The following is a 21,253-nucleotide window of genomic DNA, read 5'->3' as shown; positions in this document are numbered from 1 at the left end:
ATTTTGTTTCTTGTTATTGTTTTCAAGGTAGTATAAATATGAAATTTCAAAGCGTATAGCAGGTGTGTATTACAAAAAATATATACGTGTATATATATTTCCATAGTCATCGTCTTGCTTGCATTACGTGTGTGTATGTGTGTGTGTGTGTGTTTATGTGTTTGTTCGTTTTATTTTTCTTCTTATAATCGCTTCTTCTTTTCGCATGCAACGCTGGGCTAGCTGTGGGTGGCGGTGTTGGTTTCTTTCTCTTCATTCTAATCAGCATGCAAGTCGCACGATCCCGTTGGCGGGGTGATCATAATTATCTGTATGACACGCGGAAGCTGGGACCCCTGGGACGTGTTGAAAGCGTGCCCAAGGATACCTTGACTGCATAGAACCGCCAACGGGACTACGGACCGCACCGTGAAGCGAAAGAGTGAGCTCTAATGTCATGTGGTTTGTTGTATATATACGTTTATTCATGCATGTATATTCTTACAAGCGTTATCAAATGAAGAAAAAGTGTGTATTGTGAGAGTTGCTGTCATTGGCTTTGTAGTTAGTTAGTAGTTAGTAGTAGTATTTAATAGTAGTAGTAGTAGAAGTTCTCGCTGTTTTTTTTTTCTTTCACCCCCTTGCTGATCTTGACCCATCCATGACCCACACTCTGCACTTCCTACTTACTCCTGTCAGCTTCACGAGTGAGTAGGGAGGGGTAGCTAGTGGTTCGGTGTGTGTCTGAGTGTTTGTGGTTGACCGGGTGGGCCCGACCGAACTGTAGAAATAAACATAAGATTAATAACTAATTGGCTACTTAGCTATCTAACTATCCTGCTGTGCCATCCCTAGCCTAGTGCTGCAACCACACGCAATTCGGGCCGTATTTGTCTCGTCGGTTTCCCTCGCGGAAAAAAAAGGTACCACTACCTTTTGCTATTGTTCCTTGAGTGTATGTTTTGTGTGTGAGTACTTGTGTTTGTGTGTGGCTGTGTGTAATGCATACGATGGTGACCTGTTGTGGCTTGTAACGCTATCAAGTCTAGGCGAGCAAGAGCTTCAACTATAAGTAGTGACTGATTATTCATTTTTTCTATTCTTTGGTAGCATCGTGCCCTACGTCTGGTCTCGTACAGTCACGTGTGAGAAAGAGGCGTATAGGTTTCTTAGATACGTGTAAGGTTAAAACAAATGGCAAAAAGATGCGCCCACCCCCCACTCTGCGGGGGCCGGCCTACCACCAACGACAACGCGGACATCGTCCTGAATCAGCAAGCAGCGCATCTACTGCGCTGCGTATTGTCGCACTCTTTGCGATTTTTTTCCCTTGGGTTGTGTTTTTCCTACGCCTTTCCCACCCCGCCGGAAATGTGTTTTACATACACACAATCTCATCAACAACCATCACACAGAAATAATAAATCTTCGTGGAGCTTACTTTCTGTCAGTGGAAACTCAGTGGAAAGGATATTTGCCGCTCACTGTCGTCGAACTTCGGTTGGTTAAATGACTTACGGCGAGTGTTTTTTTTCCTCCCCCACGTTGTGAGGGCCATCTTACTTAACGCAACGTACTAAGCTTGTCAAAATCTTAATGCTTACTCCTGCGTCCCTCCGGTAGTGGGTGGGGGGGGGGGGGGGGGGGGGGGCTCACACGCCTATCCGAAATGAACCCCTCGGTTCAGTGTTTAAAACTCAAACAACAGTGTCCGCTTCCGCTCCACGCCTTCCGATCGATATTAGGATTCTACCAACAATTATGTTCCTGTTTTTTCCCCCCAAAATAAGCACACGCACACATGGGAACGAATTTGAACGACGCGAGATTCCCTCCTTCCTTTGTTTTAGCTGGTTCTGTGTTGTTTGTGTGTGTGTTGTGTGTGTGTGTGTATGTATGTGTGCATCTGTTATCAGTTATTGTTTGTCACTGGCTATCCTCGTTGGGTTCCGCAAAACCAAACGCAAAACTAATGCTACATCCTTTGGTATCCTCGCGCCACCCGCGCGCTGGTGACGTTATGAAATCGTTCTCTCCGGTATCTCCTCACTTTTGGGGGGAGGAGGAGGAGGAGGAGGGGGACACGCTTTCTAGTTCTTTTCTGCACACTCTTCCCTAGCCCGCCCTCCTGCTTGTTTTCTCTCCTTCGAGCGGCTTTTCCTACACCGCGCCAGGGACGGCGCGTTTGTGTGCTCCGTGGGGAAATTATTCCTTAATTTCGAAGTACTTGTAGGTTGGATTCTCGTACCCGTTGATCTGCATGTTGGCCACGTGTCGCTCCTCCGGGGTAATCGGGGCACCGACGGCCTGAAACGTGGGAGACGGGTACGGTACGGTTAGGTTAGGTGAATTTCCTCCCAAAGCGCGAACGCCGAACGCGAAACTCACCTGGTCAACCTCGACGAACCCTTGAGCATGTGGTGATCGGGAAGCTTTCCACTTGGCGACGGCCACCCCGACGAACACGGCCGCCATCAGCGCCACGCCGGCGAATCCTACCGTAAAGTAGACGTTCTTGCTGTCGCGGCCACTTGAGCTGTAGACTTCGCGCCGAACCGAGTAGCTCTGGGTAGACCAATGAGGGAAAAACAGATCGTTAGTATGATTATCAATTATATTATCCATCGATTTAAATATTGTTCTACCGACAATGTCGACGAGTTTATTCGATACTATTTCAATTCATGCTTGAACCATCAACACGAAGCTTATATTGTACGTTTGTGTTCACGTAAAAATTTGATTGACTTTTAAAATACTTTTGGTAGAAAAGTAATAATAGTAAATTGTTTTGAAGGTTTGAGGAAAAATGATGTCTTCGATTTTATCAAATATTAAAGACAAGGTATTGAACATGAAACAGTACAGTAATTTTGAACCAATTGTTTTTCATCCTTGCGTCACAATATTCAGATACATTTAACAGGAAAGGCTATTCTGTTTGGTATCAATATAAACATTACCCAGGAATTACTAAACACAACGATATCGAACTAAACAAGCCTTCGGTCGTCAACCGTAATTTTATGTCACATCGGGGAAAGTGTAAAGGATTTTATTTAGTCGGCAAGTGTGTCAGAAAAATAGGTTAACAAGCTTAAACAAGTTGAGAGTACCCTTGAACAAAAAATTGTTTTTTTAAACTTGATGAGGACACCGTTAAACCCATCAGAGCATCCTTATACTTCGGTGCCTGCATTAACAAATTATAAAATTGGAAAAGCGTTGTTTTGATTTTTGTAGATGCAGATGCACGGTGCAAAACAAAATAATGTTGCTTTCTTCTTCTTCTTGGCGTAACGACCTTGTTGGTCATGCCTGCCCGTTAAGGGCTTAGGAGACTTGTTTCCCTGTTGTGCGTGGATAGTCAGTCCTCTCGTACAGGGGCGGGTCCTGGCTCGGTTGGGATTCGAACCCACGCCGTCGAGGTGGTGAGCCCCGGCGCTCATGGGCCGATTTTCTAACTAATCTTCTCACTAATCTTTTCGAGTGCTGTCTATTTTATCTGAATATTGGTGCTCAATCATGCGAAATATTCTGTTGAAAAGTACTTAAAAAAATCATCCCGCATCGGGTAAATTAAAACTATTGACCATTAAAAAATATGTCAGCGCTTTTAAAGAAACGGTCTAAAAAGTTTGCCTAAACTCGCTTGAAATTATACATCATCAAGGTGTTTAAGGTCTTTAAAAACATTTCTTCCTGCGATAGCTTATATTCTCTACTCGAAAAACTCTACGTACCGGTTCACCGTGGCCAATGTCGTGGGCCAGAACGTGCTGCATCTTTGGCTCGGCTTCCTGATGGGCAACGGCGGCCGCCACCTCTTCCACGGCTCGCTGAACCGCTTCATCGTCCACGGTCGGAAGGGCGGTCGGTTGTGGGCTTCTGTGTCGTCGTAGCGAAAAAAAAAACACACGTTATTACAGAGAAGACAGATGGTATTGCATGGGAGAATACTTACGTTACGACAACCTCCTCACTGTAGTCCTTGGTGGTATCGGTTTCCTTCGGCACATCCTGGTCCGCTAGCTGCTTCTGGGTTTGCGGTTGCTCCGACAACGAGGGTTGCTGCGTCTGCATCGACTGTTGCTGCTGTTGAGTTTGCTGCTGTTGCTGCTGCTGGGTTGCCTGCTGCTGAGTCTGCTGTTGCTGCTGTGCCTGCTGTTGCTGCTGGGCCTGTTGTTCGTGTTGGACCTGCTGCTGCTGTTGCTGCTGTTGCTGCTGCTGCTGCTTGTAGGCAGCTTCCATTTTCTTCGCCTCCAGGCGCAGCTTCTCCTCGCGTATCTTCTCCCGCTCCTGGGCCCGCTGCTCCTTGCGCTGCTTCTCGGCCAACCGCTGGCGCTCCTTCTCGCTGACCTTGCGCTCGATCTCCATGCGGTACTTGTCGAGGATGGTGGCCTCCGCCTCCTCGGTCATCGCCAGCATCGAGCCGGGCGTTTCGTCCTTCGAGCGGAGCGCCTGAATGTAATCGTCCATCAGCTGCGACAGCTTCACCGACAGCTCCGGGTAGCGCTTCAGCATGGCCATCGACTGGTTGACGGCACGGTCAATGTCAACCAGCCGCTCGAGGGTGCGGGGACGCTCGGAGGCGGCCGCCTCCAGCCCACCGGTGCCGCCCGAGCCCAGCAGATGGCGATAGTGCGATAGGGCATGGGCGCGGTCCTTGTGCAGGGCACGTAGCAGCTTCTGCAAACACTTTTCCACCCGGTGGGACTGGTGGCAAAAGGTGGCGAAAGGAAAAATCAATTAATAGCGTGTCCGGGGGTGGGTGGGTATTAACATTTTCTTTTCAACCCTGGCACATTGTGGCCCAATTTGGTTTTGGAACCGTGTGTTTTCAACACACAAAGGAACCGTACGTACGGAGCTGTTTTTATTTATTACAAGATGGTTTTATGTTTGCCGTACAGCAGCAAGTTCACCAACGGTTTTAAACTCAAAATAGTATCAATCGTGCAGCTCACGTTGCAAATAAATAATGTATGTTCGGGCCCACAAATATCGCGGGAGGAGGCCAGAAACCAACGCCACAACCAAACGCAATTAAACGTGTTCATATGCCCAATTCGAGAGGCATATTTCCCAGCACGTTTTCGACCGAAACCGAACGAAACGTGCTGGGCTGCCTTCTTTCCATCCCATGTTGCTCATATTTTGGGCAAAATCATAATTTAAACCACCATCCCCCACCCCCACCCTACCCACCAACCAACATCAACGGAAACGGGGAATTGTTCGCCGCGAAAGTTCATTAAAATTTCTTCAATAAATCCATCGCCCACATTCGGCAGCATGTGTGTGTGGTTCCGAAACACGCACTGGGTTTTTGTTTTGCTTCCGGAAACAAAAACCGGGGATTGAAACCCACGCTGGTGGAAAAAGAGGTCAAAGGGGGAAAGGGGAGGGCAAAAATCGGTACTTTGTTGTGTCACGAACATACAGCGTAAAGAAGCGAGCGCACTGAATTGAAAATTCCTATTTTTTGTGTTGTGAAAAAAGAACTACGTACTAGAGCTTAAAGTGTGGGAAATAAAGAAGGATTTGGAAAATAATTTCAAAAATTGTGATTTACTTGTGGTAAAACTAAAATACCCATTCCAACGTAAATTCAACCAGAACCAGACATTCCAATGCATTTTCCGTTGCGGATATTAAAACCCTTTATGTAATCGGAACGGGTTGGAACCTTCCACGGATAAACTTTGCACATCCGGCAGAACCGAAATCCCGTTGCCTGCCAGCAATGGCCTGCCGTTTCACTTACGCTCGGCGGTTGCTCCGTGAGGGCCTGGGTGTAGCAGGTCATCGCCTCCCGCTTGCGCTGGTTGATGTGGGCCAGGACGCGCTGCTGGTGCATCGCCGCCAGCTGGTGCTTCTCGGAGTTGCCTTCCTCTTCCAGTGCCTGCACAGAAGTCTAAAATATTACACGAACGAACGGGGTGGCCAGACGGGGATGGCCGGGTTTTAGTAACGTAACGGGACCGTTAAACTCATGTCACCATTTTTTCCACGCTACAGAAAACCGGAACGAGCTACGCAACCAAACTAATCATCACGCGCGCAAACAAACACACACCTACGATCGCTACGAGACACACGCCCGACGACCAAACGTCAACGGCAAACGAGAGTGGCGCAAAACCCCGGACGTATGTTGCCGGCAATAATCGGTGCTTTTCCGGGTTAAAAGCAGCGATTAGTGCTGCAACGTTCGTCCTGGCTGGCTAGTGGCTTATGGAAGTCGTTTAGCGATTTACATCCTCGCATTAAAAGGGTTCAGATGTTTCGTGAGTCATTTCTATGTTCACTAAAACTCACATCTACCAAACTGCAATCGTTTGCCGTTTAATCGGGCCGAAACACGGGCGCATCTATGCTACTGTGTGCCTGTGGAGGGTGAACATCGCTGCAACGCGAATGGTGCGGTTTTTCTCTGTCCTCGCGTAAAAGTCCACCTGGATTCGAGGCCGGGTAGCCCCGGTTAGAGGGGAAGCCCGGACCGAATCACAGATGGATTCGAATAAAAATCATGACATGATTTTACTGTCAGCGCACGATTGTCAGCGAGGTGTTGTGAAGCGTATTTCACGGATTATAGCGACTTAGGGAATTTTGCGATACAGGATGTTTCCAATTGAAAAGTTTTATACTCAAAAAAGTAAAGTTAAAAATAATGAAATGGCAAGTATTTGTGAAAAACTTAAGAAAATCACATCTCATGTTTGCGTAACAATATTAAGGTTAATCAGACAGTATTGGAAAGATTCTTGTGTTGGATATCACAAAAATTAACCAGCGATTAGTTAACGTAACAATTTCAAACTAAGAGAGTAATACGTCAGCCACCGTTATTTTGTCTTGTCCCGGATATTTACACATACAAAATATTGTTCGATCGATAAATGTGTAGGAATGAACAGTTTTCACGTTTTATATATGAAAAGGAAAGGTCAAAACGCATCTAGCCAGACTGAAGACCGGTTTGTTTTGGTTTGTTATACATTTTAGGTGCAGTAAAAAAGGAAAAACAAACCGATCTTCAATCTGATAATTTGTTGATAAAGTTCCAAAATATTCTATCGAAGTTGATGGGTTAATCAGTGCCCTAGTTAGATTTTTCCGATTCTTTTCTGAAGTTTAACACGTTGACTACCTCGCTGTTTTAGTACAGATATTTAGTAAAATCATTTTCGATAAAATTTGGTTACCAAATTCATCTAACCAATTATTTTTGTAAACCAAGCAAAATGACTAGACTTCCGAGAAGATACATTTTTGTAGTTGCTTTAGCCTAGCCATCGATATGAGTGCACTACTATATTAGTGTGAAGGGCTGATGTTGATTGCTGCTGTCACCCTCTTTCAGGTGACGTGGTAGTCAAACGTGTTGAAAGGATACTCAACATTTTAAGTTGGCTTTATACATTTAAATACTCTCCGAGCCGATTTTTACGAAACTTTCACCGGCTAAATAAACTCCTTCGCGCAAACATGAGAAATAATTTTATGAAATTTACTGCAAAACATCGTTACGCTTCCTGTGTGTGTCAAATGTTTGGGGATACACTAGCACTATAATCCGTAAAATACGGTGTGTAAAGTTTGTGTAGCAAGCAAGAAGCACTTGGGTGGAGCCATGCCATGCCCGGTTGGAGTTTGTTGGGGCCAAGCAGCAGGAAAACGCAAGGCATCAAGAAACGCTACAGAAAAGTAAGTGTTCTAGTGGTGGATGGATCACCTGGAATCGGGCCGTCATGCGCTGCTTGAACGTCTGGGCGGACTTCGGATCGGCGAGCCGCATGTCCTGGTACTTCTCCTCCAGGTCGGACCAGTCCTTCATGACGCGCGTCACCTTCTCCCGGTGGCTCTCCTCGAGCCGCTGCTGGGCTTCCTGAAATTCGGCGTGCAAATTCTACGAACAGCATATACAAACATCACTTTCGCGGCTCGTACGTACCTTGAAGCTCTGGTGCTCGTTGCGCGGATCGAAGTGCGTGAAGTAGGGGTCCGGCGTCGGGATGGCGGTGATCGGCGTGCTCGCCAGCTCCCCGGCGCCCGCCTTCTCCGTCGTGCTCGGTACGGCACCACCGTACAGCATGCCCCCGATCGCGTCACTTCCGCCGGCCGGACCATCCGAAGACTGCTTCCTGCCGGGAGCGTCCTTGGGGGGTGGCGGTGTCGTGAAGCTGTCCCATGCGGCCGAACCGGTGTCGGCATCGGCACCGGACGGTTTATCGCTGCCCGCACTGTCAAAGTCCTCGTCCGAGTCGTACTCGTCGTCGTCGCCGTCGCTGATCGGTTCGTCGCCGAGCATCTCTTCGTCCTCCTCGTCGTCGATGTCGTCGTCCTCCTCGTCGTCCTCCGAGTTGTTGTTCTCCGACACACCGTCCGCTCCGTCGTCCAGCGCGGGCAGCATATCCGTATCCTGTGGCAGCACCGGCAGGTCCGTCTTCTTTACCTTCATCGGGACTGTCAAGAAGCAAGCAAGAAAAGAAAACAAAATACCTTTAAGCAACCTTTTCCGAACGAGAACTTTCGGTTAACTATAAATAAGCACAAAACACGAGCAGCAGTCGAAGTCGAAAACATTCCGGTTAAAAAATGATAATGATGATGCGATTCGATTAAGCGGTAAAGTGGGCTCCCATTAATCAGCGCGCCGTGACCATTAATAGCGCGGCCGACAGATTCGCGTCGGAAGTGTCGTTTTCTGCCTCCATCCCCCCGAAGCCGAAGAACACACGACCATAAATCGAATCCTTCCACGGACCATCGGAAGCCAATTTAGAAGGCGGGTTTCGGAAACTCGGTGACAATTTTTCTATCGCCTTCCGCCCGCCACGAAGCGGCCCAGCGATATGGAGCATCGGTGGGGTTTGCTGTTCGTCGAATTCCGGAAATGGGAAAGTGGGCAAAAAAGAAAAAAAAACGAGAAGAATGTCTTCATAACCCACCATGCGCCATAATGACCTTTTCCCTCCCAACAGAAAAGGACACCAGCGTAGGGTTCTCTGCGCCTGGCGTCCGGGGGAAAGAAAAACTGCCAAGCCCATTAATCGTTCTCATCCCCGGAAGAAATAAAAAAAACCAGACGGGAAGAAGACACTTTTTCCGGGTTGAGAAGCCGGAAGTTTGAACGAATATCGGCCGTTTTTTTTGGGCCTACAAAAAGCGCACGGTTCAATGATCGAATCGATTCATCAGCCTTATCCCGGATAGGGCAATGTTGTGATCCACAAATCAACGGCAAAGGCAAACAACGGCCCCACATAACGCGCGAATCTTTGGCCAACCGTTACTTGCACGGCTTTTCCGGGGGCTGATCCGACAAGAGTGTCACAAGCTATCGAGTACGCAGCTGGCAATCGGTGTCGGCAGGATTTTGGGCCATTTTTCCGAGCCCTCCTCGGAGCCCCCGGAACGGGAACCGTCGGAGTCGGGTCAGGGTGTCAGGTAGCCACCGAACATTTATTATTATCACCTTTTATTTGCCGGAAACTGCAATTTTCCGGACAGGCAACCGATCGTAAAGGATCGTCAACGATGTGTTTGTGAGCGGGTCGGAACCAAACATGATTTTTTTGCTCACCGACAACAACGCTCTTTCGTTCGCGGCTTACGACACAACCATTTTTTCCGCCAGATTTTCCTGCCAACTCTCAGTTCTCAACTTATTTTTTAGTAGTTGAGCGGACTTTTCCGAGGTTTTTTTCCCTTCGTTTTGGTGTTTGTGCACTGGTCGCGTATTTTTATGGCAAACCCTTAACCAACACCACGATCACATCCCTTCGGGGTGTGCTTTGTCAGTGTTTGAATGTTGTTTTTTCCGCCACCCTGTTGGTTGGTGGCCAAAGCGAACGCATCCGTTTTATTATGGCTTCCCTGGCATCCGAATGCACATTTACGACCGAAGGAAAGCATCAAAAAAAGAACACGAGAAACGGGGTTGTATGTGTGGATGGGGAAAAAACCCCCCGATGAAATGATAATGACCTAACCCACCGTCCTAACGGTTGGCGCTGGGTAAGTTTTAACGAAGGAAAGGAAAAAAAAACGAAACACACACACATAGAGGAAAACTCATTCGCGGGCGGTACTAACGATGCCCACGGGCCGGAAGTTCGGGCGATTCCGGGGACCAGCAGCTGCTGGTCGTGTCATTTCCGTCAGTCGAAACGACCGCAACGGCGAGTGTCAAAGTTTTATTACCAAAACGGTATCGATGCTGCGGGTCGTCATTAGTGTGGGTATCGGTTTTATTATCATTACTTCGTCGACGTCGGTCCCTCCCGTCCCGGTTTGTTCGCCGACGTTCGGTTCTGACAGCCAAATGAAGCTTTTATACTTTTCAATGGACAGGACAGTTTTAATGCGAATGTGGTTGATAAGGAATTTATGGACACTTTTTGTTTGAAAATCTACTCCAGGGTTACTGTTATTGCTTCAACCATGTAAGACGATCGAATAGGACATACAGGGGGTTCGATTCGAATTCGAAAATTAATAGAACAAATCTAAACCGAAATTCACGATCCACGTCTCAAACTTTCGTCCGCCTTTGACAAACTTTTGGAAAACCAAAATGGTTGCATTAGACTCCGATTTGCATCGGGTTAGAAGCGTTACAGTTCTCGAGCGTGATCGAAAACTCCTCACCCCCTCTTGTGGTATTGTTATCAAAGGCCATTCCAAGACATCGGCACGGACATGCTTTTAAGCGAAAATTGCAATCATCGGTTCGCCGCTCGAGGCTTTGCCGTTACCGCACGGGTGGTTCGTTGGAAAACTTTCCCAAACTGTGTGTTCAACTTTGCCCTGTAAGTGCATGCCAACCGGTCGGACTGTTGCCGCCCCGAACCAATGGAACGGAATTTCTATGCACGTTGCCCTGCAATGGATGCTTTCAAACGCTCGTCATGTGACCTTTTTCGTACAACACCAAAGCACGTGTCATCGGTCACAAACTTTCCGCAAACCTTCCATTACCAATTGGTTCTGTTTTGCTGCACATTCCACCATGATCTAGTTTTTTAACTTAAGCCAAAAGGTGGGTTTGGTGCGGATTGGAAACGAAATATCACCGCAGGCCCGAGAGAGAGAGAGAGAAGTGGTGGGTGGTTTTCCTTCTGCAAAGACCAGCTTATTGGTGATGGAAAACGTGTGCTGGATGGCGATGGGATGTCACGACACGATTCGACAGCCAGAAATTGATTCGTTGACAGCATGATTGATGTGTGCGGCGGATGGAAAATGTCCGCGCGTGAAATTGAACAAATCATTCAGCGTTGTTTTAGCGATCGTTTGGAAATGAATTTCAGAGGGTTGGGCGAGGTTTGGAAAAGCATCAAGCAAACGGTAATCCAAGGATTACAGTTCGGGTAATTGAAAACGATTTTTCCTTTCCCTTTAAAGAGAAAGTAAAGCGAACACTTGAATAGAAATATCATGTTCGAAAACTTTATTGTAAAGGAAAAATATTCCACTAACACTATGGAAAATACGGTGACCGATTGGTATGGATCAGTACTTGTCCAGAGCACAAAGGAAAGAGTGTACGCTGTGCACAAAGAACCCATCATCGTCCAACATGAGTATTGGTGGCCCATGGTAGGGATGGACATAAAATTACCTGGGATAAAAATCTGCTAAGTAAACGAAATACACACAACCCGAGAGAGGGCGCCTCGAGTGGGATGCTTTCTGCTTTTCCGTTCTCTTTTCCCGACACGCTCAAGTAGCAGCAGCGCATCGTTCCCGGGAAGTCATGATAAAATATATAGGATTAAATTGCTCAACCGCCCTATATCTTTCGCTGCCATTTTTCATCCACCTCAAGCGCTCGGCCCCAACGTGTGGCCGTCTCGTCTTCTATCGTCTTCATGCATCTTAACGTTTCGGATCCGTTTCCTGGCCCGTCCCACCGGGGAATAGCGAGCAGGTAGCACAAATTCACCCAAGGCCATAATGGACGATGCTAGATATAGGAAATGTTCGCGTCCCACGAACAGCTTCCGATCGGTTCGTCTCGTGTGCCGATGGTATCTACACAATCATCATTTTATGTCCGACGTTCCCGGGTTTCCCGGTCGGTGCCCATGGCCAGGAGTTGGCCGCATGAGAATGGCTACCCGAGCGAGCCGCACCATTACCGAAGGGTTTGGAAATAAAATGTATCCCCATCGGCGACGGACGGATTGTAGGTGAAGGTCCTCGGAATCACTTGTCATTAAGATAAGTCTCCCAGCACCGGGGAACTCGGAAGGACACCGTGGGGGTGCGTGATGCGTTATGAATTCTCAAATTTAAGCGATTTACCCCGGGAAAATGCGGGTCACCGAAGGGCCGAGGAAAGCGTACACCAAAGGTTTGAAGTAATCCCCCCTTTGCTGCCGGGGGTTTGGTTGATTCATCGCACCGAACGTTCCGCCGGTTCTGAGACCCTTTCGAAAGGTGCACGGGTGGGGGAGAAAAACACACACACCCCGTTGGATGGAAGCACCAAAGTTCCGAATACGACCGGTCCCCAAAAGCTCTGCAGAAGCATCCTTCTGCCCCCGTTTGCGTACAGGAGATTAGCTCTCGACAACTGCTACCTTTCGCATTTCGTGAACAGCGGAAAAAAGGAAAACTAAAAATAACGCAGCATTTTTCGGTTCACCTGCACGCCTGGCCGCGTTCCATTCCGTTCCGTTCGGTAGGTGATTTATGGCAGAAACTTTAAAAAAACAGCTTTCCACACAATCCCGTTTCCGCGCAACGGGGAGGGGGACGATGATAGTTACTGGAACATAAGTTCGCAATTTTACTGCAACTTTTTCCCATTTTTAACTTTTCCTCCGCTCCTTATTTGCAGCCCATATTTTCCGCTTCAAGTTTCAAACAATCTCCGCCCGGGTTTGGCGCTGGTAGCGGGAAATTCTGCCGCCAAAGCAAAGCAGATCCCAGCGAAGGCCGTTGCTTGGCGGACTCCGACCGTCAACGGAGGAGTTTTCCACTGCGCAAACAAATCAACCAGGAAGCCAGCTACTTGGCAGGCCCAAGTTCTTGGAATATTCCGGCCGGGGGTTCGACCGTCAATGGTGGTACTTGACAATGCGTTTCCTCTCGGTTCGCGTTTGATTGATTTTCGAATCGTAAGTATTTTTCTTCCCAAGAAAACAAGTTCCGCTTTGCATCGTTGAAGGTATCGGAGGAAAACTTTTACATCCTACACAAGCCGCAACTCTTGTTGCCAGCATGTTCTTGGGAAGCGCGATCGATTCCGCTCCATCATCATTCGAACATCCTTGAAAATTGTAATCAATATCCTCGGTAGTTAGGTATCGCATCATCGTCGGAATATCTCGCTACGTTCAGCACGAGCCGTGAACATTCCTACCAGCCCCCGGAAAACCCGCAACGAGACCATTTAACCGTAAAATCACAACTACAACCTAATCGGTGCTCGAAAATGTTTCCATCCCCGGGAATTGCGGTAGCCAGCCCTTCTTCTTCAAGCCGCGCGGGCTTACCAAGGACTCAACCAAGACGAACGGATCAATATCCATCGACGGGGCGATTTTCAACCTCCCAGAACTCTACTCTCTAGTGTGGTCGTTTCATCAACTGCGGCTAAAAGGTAACTCCCCCCCGAGATACAGGCGAAAACCGCCGGGATCGATTCCATCGGAGGTGGAAAACAAAAGGGCCTCCGCTAGCAGCTGGTTCGGTTTTTTTTGCATCGGAAAACTAAATGAAGACTACAAAGTCGATCGTCTCACCGAAACCCGGTCGAGCCCTGGCGCGCGCGCGCGCGCGTGTGTGTTGCGGGCAACTGTTTCGTCGAAGTAGAATGGATTTCGGTTGTTCACCTGGTTTTCCAAGTTCTTTTTCTCCCACACCCCCTAAAACGTTTTAACTGTCTGCCATCGTTGCTGCGGGGGATGGGTGAACGCTTTTCTTTCGCCTCAACTTTCCCACGCCGCGCTCCCACGTGGTAGGTCAGTTTGAACTCACACACACACACACACACGCACACACAGTTCGGTGCTTTCAGCATACTCTACCGTTGCAGTTGCTCGCAAGTCCTTTCTGAGGCGTTGAACGAGAAACGGAAAGGTGAATTGATGGCAGCAAAGGTTGTCGGTTCGTGTGATATCGATTCGCTGCTTTGTGGGAGTTTTATCTTCGGTAGAACAGAAACTCCTCGAGGCTTTTAAAAGAGTTACAATTGAATTCGTCGGGTCGTCTAGGTTTGTAAAGTGCTCTTATGTAAGGCAATGTTTTATGGCATGGTAAATTTCAACATTAAAGCTCTTTACGCTCCGATGAAAGGCTCTCGCCACATAAAAGCGGCTCAATAAATGATAAAGTGGGCCCAAGAATTCAATAAATAACTTTCCTGCACTGCACTGAAAAGCAGAGGGTAACTATAGGAGAATGTCACCCGGTGCCTGCACCAGCGCATTCTCCACCACCATTGGAGCTCGGAGGGCGGTATTCGAGGGGGTCGACGAAAACCGGATGGCTCGTGTGCTGACCTAAAATGGCGTCCCATACAAGCGAACGGCAAGGATGAACTCAAAACCAAGAAGAAAAAAACCCTCCCAACCGTGATTCACTCACCAACTGAATAACTAGCCAACCCCGCATCCACCGGTCCCACCCGACGCCCAGTGTCATCAATGTCAGTACCATCAGGGCCAGTTATTGAAAGAGCCTCTATTCATCGGGTCCTTTATGACTTGGACTCTCGGGCTTCGTTTTTTTTTCGTTCCCACTTCGACCGCATGCTTTTCCCCATGTTTGCTGCTGCCCCCAAAGCGTTGCGGATGTTGGAGGTCGCTGGGAATGGCCTATATTGACCACCCGAGGGGCCACACAGAGATCGATCCTTTTACCGCCACACACACATACACGCAAGAACGACGAAGGATGTTTCGTCTACACGTGGGCGTTCGACAGGAAATTGTGTCGGTGATCTTCAAACGATTGTTTGAAGCCGAGCACACTGTGGAGGAAGTGGAGCGCATGAAGGGGAGCCTGTTGGGGTGCTATTGGCTAATACCAGAAGTGAACGGAGAACCGATGGGATCGATTTTTTTTTTGTTTTGTTCCTACCACTCCGCGTTCGCTCGACGTCGCGGTGATGCGATCCATCCATAATTCATGGCGTACCCATGAAACTTCTCGAACACTCGAATCGACCGTACTGCAGTGGCTAAAATGTTGCCGCCGCTGACATGGTCGAAGGATTCTGGTAGCGGGATGGGAATCGATTCGTGAGTTCTTTTGGAAGAGGGAGGCCCTTTTTTGTTTGTTTGCTCTCAGCCTCGCTTCTCGGTATCGTAAAAAAGGATACTTTGCGCGGGGGGCTGTGTTAAAAAGTATGTTTTCATGTTCCGTTGGACCGCTGGGGGGTGGTTTTGCTCGTGTTTTGGTTTACTGTACCATAGAAAACTTATTAAAAGTTACAGAAATTTTACAAATTTACAAAACATAGATTTAACTTCTGATATATTATAGAAATTCAACGAAATCAAGATAATATTTGAGATGTGTCTCTGTCTTATTAGTAACACTAGCTTGACGCCCCGGTGTTGCTCGCTGAAGAAAAAGTTGAGAAAAGAGTTATGGTTTTACACTTTACTTGAAAGATCGATTTAATTTATTAGTTACAATAACGGCATATTTAAAATGTACGAAATTTCATCGATTTCGCCGTGATGTATAAACCTTGTTGTAGCTATGGTAGATACACCATGACGTTTGTTTACATGCTTGTTTTGTTTGTGTTAGTAAAACTGAGCTTAAATTGTAAAATTTAGATTATTTCATGTGATGAAACATGAACATGAAAAAGTGATCAAACAAACCTTCAACAACATCTGCAGTGCCGAAACTTAATGTGTGGAAAGTTCCAGAAGCGACAGTTCAGTCTTGGTCGAGTTTTTAGGGTACAAACTCCATACATAAAAAAAGCTAAAATATGTAATAGATTCTACTTCTGCACGATATTTCATAAATTCGCATAAAAATCAGAAACGAATGTCCCAAACATCAAAGTTGGTTGTACATTAATATTCCTTTTGCTTACTTAATTCCAGTTAAACGACTAGTCATAAAGCACGAATAATTTAGTCCATCGTACAAAACTCCTGCATGCTTAAGATGCGAACGGAATCTTATAATCCGATTTTCCGCCCACAAATGGAGGCGCCTGGTGCCTCGTAAGCCATACGCTTCCCGAGAACGCTAATCGACGTGTGCGATGTACAACGAAAGCGGAATGGAATTGAATGTATTTTTATGACCGGCATCATCCATCATTCATTAGATCGTGAGCCGCCGGCAGACGATACACATTATTGGTGCATTAATTTCTGCTCCGAAAAATACAACCCTATGACCCACATTCCGACCGGTCCGATGACCGGATGCATTAACAATGAAACGATAGCAATTGATTTCCCGTTAAAACCAACCGGTGCCCATTCTCCGCGCCCGGTTGACATTCCGACCGGTGGCCGGCCTAACGTGCGAGTGTGTGTGTGTGTGTGTGTTAATGCACACCAGCACACGATCAACTCGACAACATGGCGTTCGGTACGCCGGTTCCCCGCGAACGGGCCACGGAAGATCAACATGCAAAAGAGTGGTAATTAAAACCGATTTAAGCGAAAGCAATATATCGTTCGAAGAGCGACAATAGTGCTATTGTTTCCATTACGAAGAGAAGTGTATCGAAAGTTTCGCACAACAGTCGCGTAAAATGTTAATTTCGTCCAGCGCGGGTGGCTTCACGAGCGGAGACCGGGGGGACATTTGTTGTCTGCTTTCGTTTAGTGCTACGTTTTATAATGGTGTATCATTTTTTTTTCGCCGACCGAAATTATTTCCTCGCGCGATGACTTTCACCGAGTGTTTTATATTTAATCCCTCCGCGGAACGGGAAATGACTTGTTGTTTGAATGCACATTTGCACCAGCACCGGGAGTGTGGAAAGTATAAAAATAACAGCTCAAAGTGAAATAAAATAAATGCTGCGCCAATTCCACCAACCGATGGCGTTCGCTCCCATCGTGTGAACCCTTTGTTTAATGTCGTTTTTAATTGTCCTTGCGACGGAACCTGAGCACCGTTTAAGGCTTCGGTGGTGGTGTCCATTTTACATTTTGTCACCATGCAACAACAACAACAACAACCACAACGACCATTCCGGACCCAGAGGGGTGGAAATAAATCATCCCTTTTGCTCGGCCAGCCAAAGGAAATGGAAAACAATTAACGGAAAACAAATGAAGGGAAACTGTCAGCCCGGGGTTTCCTCTATTATTTTTTTTTCTTTGCAAATAGAATAACACTCGAACGAAGCGACAAGCTGTCGAGGGTGATTTAACATAAATAGAAACATTTACAGATCGCTTTTGGCGTAGACCCTGCAAACGGATACCGTGTTGTAGATACCCCGGAAGGGGATACAGACCCATGGAGTTTTTTTTGGGTTTATATTGCATTGTTCAAGATCCATCCCAGGACCCTTTCAGATGCCAACGTTCGAAGGGTCTAATGGGGACGGACAGAACGTTCGCTTCTCCGAAAAACCAATCCGAAACGAACCTTGGACTAGTATCAGTTCTAAAAGAGAGAGAGGGAGGTTCTTTCGAGGCGCAACAAAATGGCTGTCCACGATGGAAGCGCTTCTCCGTCATGCTTACTGACCATCTCAACGCATCCTCTGGGCCTGGGGAAAAGCCAAACGACGAAACTGGAAAACAATTCCGCAACCCAAGCGGCTAAAACTGTGCGTTCCATTATTTTTTTCCCCCACTTTCTAAGGGACTTTTCTTTTCTAAGTTTTATTCTCATTTTCAAACCGTGGCCCTCCCTTGCTGGCTGCAGGTGCCAGTCCGGACGAATAATGTGTCCCCGGGGAGAGAAGCGTGGCAATTCGCCTGCCGGCAGCAAAAGTGCCCGGCAAAGGATAACAGATGTGAACCGAACAATGTTCCGAATGGTTCGTTGGGCAATGTGGTCGTTTCTGTTTCCGCTCGTTCGTCCGCAGACAAAGCCCCCCGGGCAAGCTTGTTTTCTCCGCAGGCAAGTGGAGGGAGGGGGGAGGACTAGGGTGGGGAGAATAAAATGTAGAGCCCCGGGGTGGAAAGAAAAAGCATCGAAGAAGCTAAAAACATTCATACCCGTCCGATTGTAATATGGAAACGAACTAAAACTAACCAGCAAACGGAGGAGCGGCGTTGGGTTGGGTGTGTGAATGCTTTTTTTTCTGTCAGCAGCTTAGCAGTCGGACGTGGAGCAAATAATGCGCACCGTTTTAAAGCGCCCGCACGAGGCTTAGAGCCTTTAAAGCTACGGGAAGACGCAGCAAAACGTGGCGGTTGGACGGGCGGACAGTTTGTGCTGGCGGGCTAATCGGTTCCATCGCCTCCTCATGGTGGTAGCCAGATGGTTGTTCTCCGCACATTGTCTACCCCGGGAGTTGGGGTCACCATCACATTCAAACGTTCACACATACAAACAAACACACACGGACAAGATAGGAAAGCAAATGCCGGGAAGCCCAATGTTTGCTGATGACACATTCAACGTGCAATTATGTTCCATTTTGCATTCGAATTAATCATTCCACGTCAACTGATGGCGACAGTTTGCCGGGACGGTCCGGTCGGCTTTGGCGGGGTAGGGGTAGCGGAAAGTGGCCACTGTAGTGGTCCCGGTACCTGCACCGAAGGTTACCCGTCGAGGGCATGGTTTTAAAATGAACACGGCCTCACTAGCTTAACCCTTTGATGGGCATGCAGCATTTGTAGAAAAAGTATGCAATAAGTTTTAGTGTATTCAACGCTTGAACTTGTCTAAAACATGCTAATCCTCCAAAAAAGTGTTAAATGAAAGTCCCACAGAGTACATAATGTACAAAATGTTATATGTTGATAAATCAGCGATCGGCATACATTTCTTAAAAAGGGCCAGATGATTAATCGAAAACCGAAAACACGGGCCGGATACCTTAAGCAATGACTTAATGTTTTCAAAATAGTACCCTTTTTAAAGGGATATGATCATTCTAAATAGTAAAGCTACATAAAAAGTGGTAAGATAAAATATTTGAAATTTTATCATTAAACTTTTTTAAACCATTTTTTTCGTTTGATAATTTCAAATTTTTCGTTTGATAATTTTTTCAACGCATAACAGGAACGCCTCGTTGAACAATATTAATCTTAATTTTTGGTAAGAAAACAAACCTGACATCGTGGACAGATCTTATAAAAATTGGGTTGGATTTTTTGTATAAAATATTAAAATTTTATTACGGGCCGGATAAAATCATTTGGCTGGCCGGACTTTGCCAACCCCTGTGATAAATGCATATTGATAAATTGGCATCATTTACTCTAAAGTTCCTAATTTTTAATGCTCCATAAAATAGGTTAGTTTGATTTTCGACGAAATTATGAAGATTTTGTGCGATAGAAATTCAAGCAATAAGTGGTTCGATTTCCAAGTTGTCTCTAGCTTGGTTTCTGAAGGAGGTAAGTTTTTCTGTCAGTTTGATTATGTTCAAAATCGTTTTGATCCTATCCAAAATTGTTTTGATACATGAAAAGGTTGGAAAATTTTTAAATCACAGGCTATTAAACCTTTATGCTGGACCATTTCAATAAATATAGCTTAATTCAAGAATAACAAACGTCAAAGACTTCTTTCGAAGCAACATTGTTCCTTCACGGGTTAATTCAGCAAAAGGTGGAAATGTTGCACACGAGTGTATGGTGTTGCGAAAAGAGCGTCCAGCCTGACAACGGGATGGGTGCACCGGGGACGATGTGCAACGAAGTGTCGCAGACCATCACCAGCAAGGACAAAAGAGCCGCTTCGACCCCGAAGGATAACCGAACCGGTATGAGTGGCGTATGTCGTGTGGCCATTGTTCCGGCCAGGGGCTCGCTGAGCTGACCTCATTCCGGTTCGGTTAGACCCGGTCCGCTCGACGCCGATGCTCGGCTCTTTTGTGCGCTCGTCCGTCCTCGCGTCCGTTCGTTATGAGTTTGTGTTGCAGAAGTGATGAAAGCGCATCGCAAAAGCGTCCCGCAGCATCATCCCTCCACACCCCCTTCCGACCGGCCGGCCGGAGTGATTGATGCTATTTATGCGCCTTCAACTGCATCTGCCGGCTCTTCGAACCGGAACGCACGATAGGACAATGTTTTAAGCCGAATGCTGAGCGAGTGTCCTTCGTTGTGCCCCCAACGGGTACTGCCGGCGTTCGTTTTATGCCGGTGCCGGCCACTGCTGACGGCCAGCCGATGACATCCGGCGAAAGGGATGGGTACGGGTTTAGTGTGTGTTTGAAAGATGGGGGCTCTTCGTGGGGTTTTCGGTTTGTGACACCGATGGAAGCCGCGTGCGTTTGAGTGACGTATTGCGAACGGTCGCAACCAACGCGAGGGAGGACATAATTTATATCATTAATTTACGTCCGACGATTAGTCTACAGCCGACCATCTGGCCAGCGGTTGAGGTTTTACTAAATGCTAGGGTCAACCCGTGTTCGTGCCACGTACTTTATTTTTCTTTCGACTGGATAAAACCTGTCAACAAAACGCGGAACATGAGTTTGGTTGAAAAAAACAAAAATTCAACAATAAATTTATCGTCTTTGGCATAACTTTTTTTTATAAATTTTTTTACCATATTTTAAATTAAGTTCGTGTTTTTCGAAACTGAATGTTCCATTATATTCAGCAGTAAAAAGTTTAACAATATTTCACGCATTCGTTAAGTGAGGAAAGCACCAAAGCGAGTAATGATGTTTGAGCAAAAATCCACCGTTTAACTCCTCGGGGACGACCCGCACCTTTTCAATGGTTTTTTTTTCATACCTTCGCCCGAAACCGCATCCCTCTCGAACGGAGCGGAGGTTTATTGATTTTGTATTTGCATAATGATTTTATCCGTGAAACTTTTCGGGGCCAAAATTCTACGATTGCGCTCGATTGTTTCTTGATTGGACTAATTCTTTGCTTGCAATCCGGAAATTCGCCTAGGAATCGGTTCATAAATCAAAACCTTCGCTGAGTGTCTTATGGTCACAAAACGAAATCATTTAACTGCCCTCACCAGAGAAAGGAAGCCAGAGTTTGGATGATTAACATGTACTGCTGGAGAATTAATTCTCAAGAAGCGAAACATCCTCTTAGGCAAGCGAGTGCGTTCGTTTTGCTACGGGCTTTCCCTATCCTTTTATGACCATGCACAATGGCGGCGGTTG

The 21,253-nt window shown here is 46.8% G+C and overlaps 1 protein-coding gene across 1 annotated transcript in view; it reads right to left on the bottom strand.

Annotated features, from left to right (window-relative positions):
• Window positions 1-2,086: 2,086 nt before the first annotated feature.
• Window positions 2,087-21,253, bottom strand: part of LOC131258901 (amyloid-beta-like protein) — a 69,049-nt gene continuing 49,882 nt past the window's right edge. The window contains exons 6-12 of the mRNA XM_058260298.1: window positions 7,940-8,451; window positions 7,721-7,894; window positions 5,747-5,896; window positions 3,944-4,695; window positions 3,723-3,867; window positions 2,368-2,544; window positions 2,087-2,286 (exon numbers count right to left, since the gene is read on the bottom strand). Coding sequence (XP_058116281.1) covers window positions 2,185-2,286; window positions 2,368-2,544; window positions 3,723-3,867; window positions 3,944-4,695; window positions 5,747-5,896; window positions 7,721-7,894; window positions 7,940-8,451 — 2,012 coding nt within the window. The 3' untranslated portion in view covers window positions 2,087-2,184. The remainder of the gene's footprint in view (window positions 2,287-2,367; window positions 2,545-3,722; window positions 3,868-3,943; window positions 4,696-5,746; window positions 5,897-7,720; window positions 7,895-7,939; window positions 8,452-21,253) is intronic.

The sequence above is a fragment of the Anopheles coustani genome, chromosome 3 (genome assembly GCF_943734705.1).
Source record: "Anopheles coustani chromosome 3, idAnoCousDA_361_x.2, whole genome shotgun sequence".
In the NCBI taxonomy this organism is placed as follows: Eukaryota; Metazoa; Arthropoda; class Insecta; order Diptera; family Culicidae; genus Anopheles; species Anopheles coustani.
The sequence above is the reverse complement of the archived record's forward strand: the minus strand, read 5'-3'. Positions and strand labels throughout refer to the sequence as shown.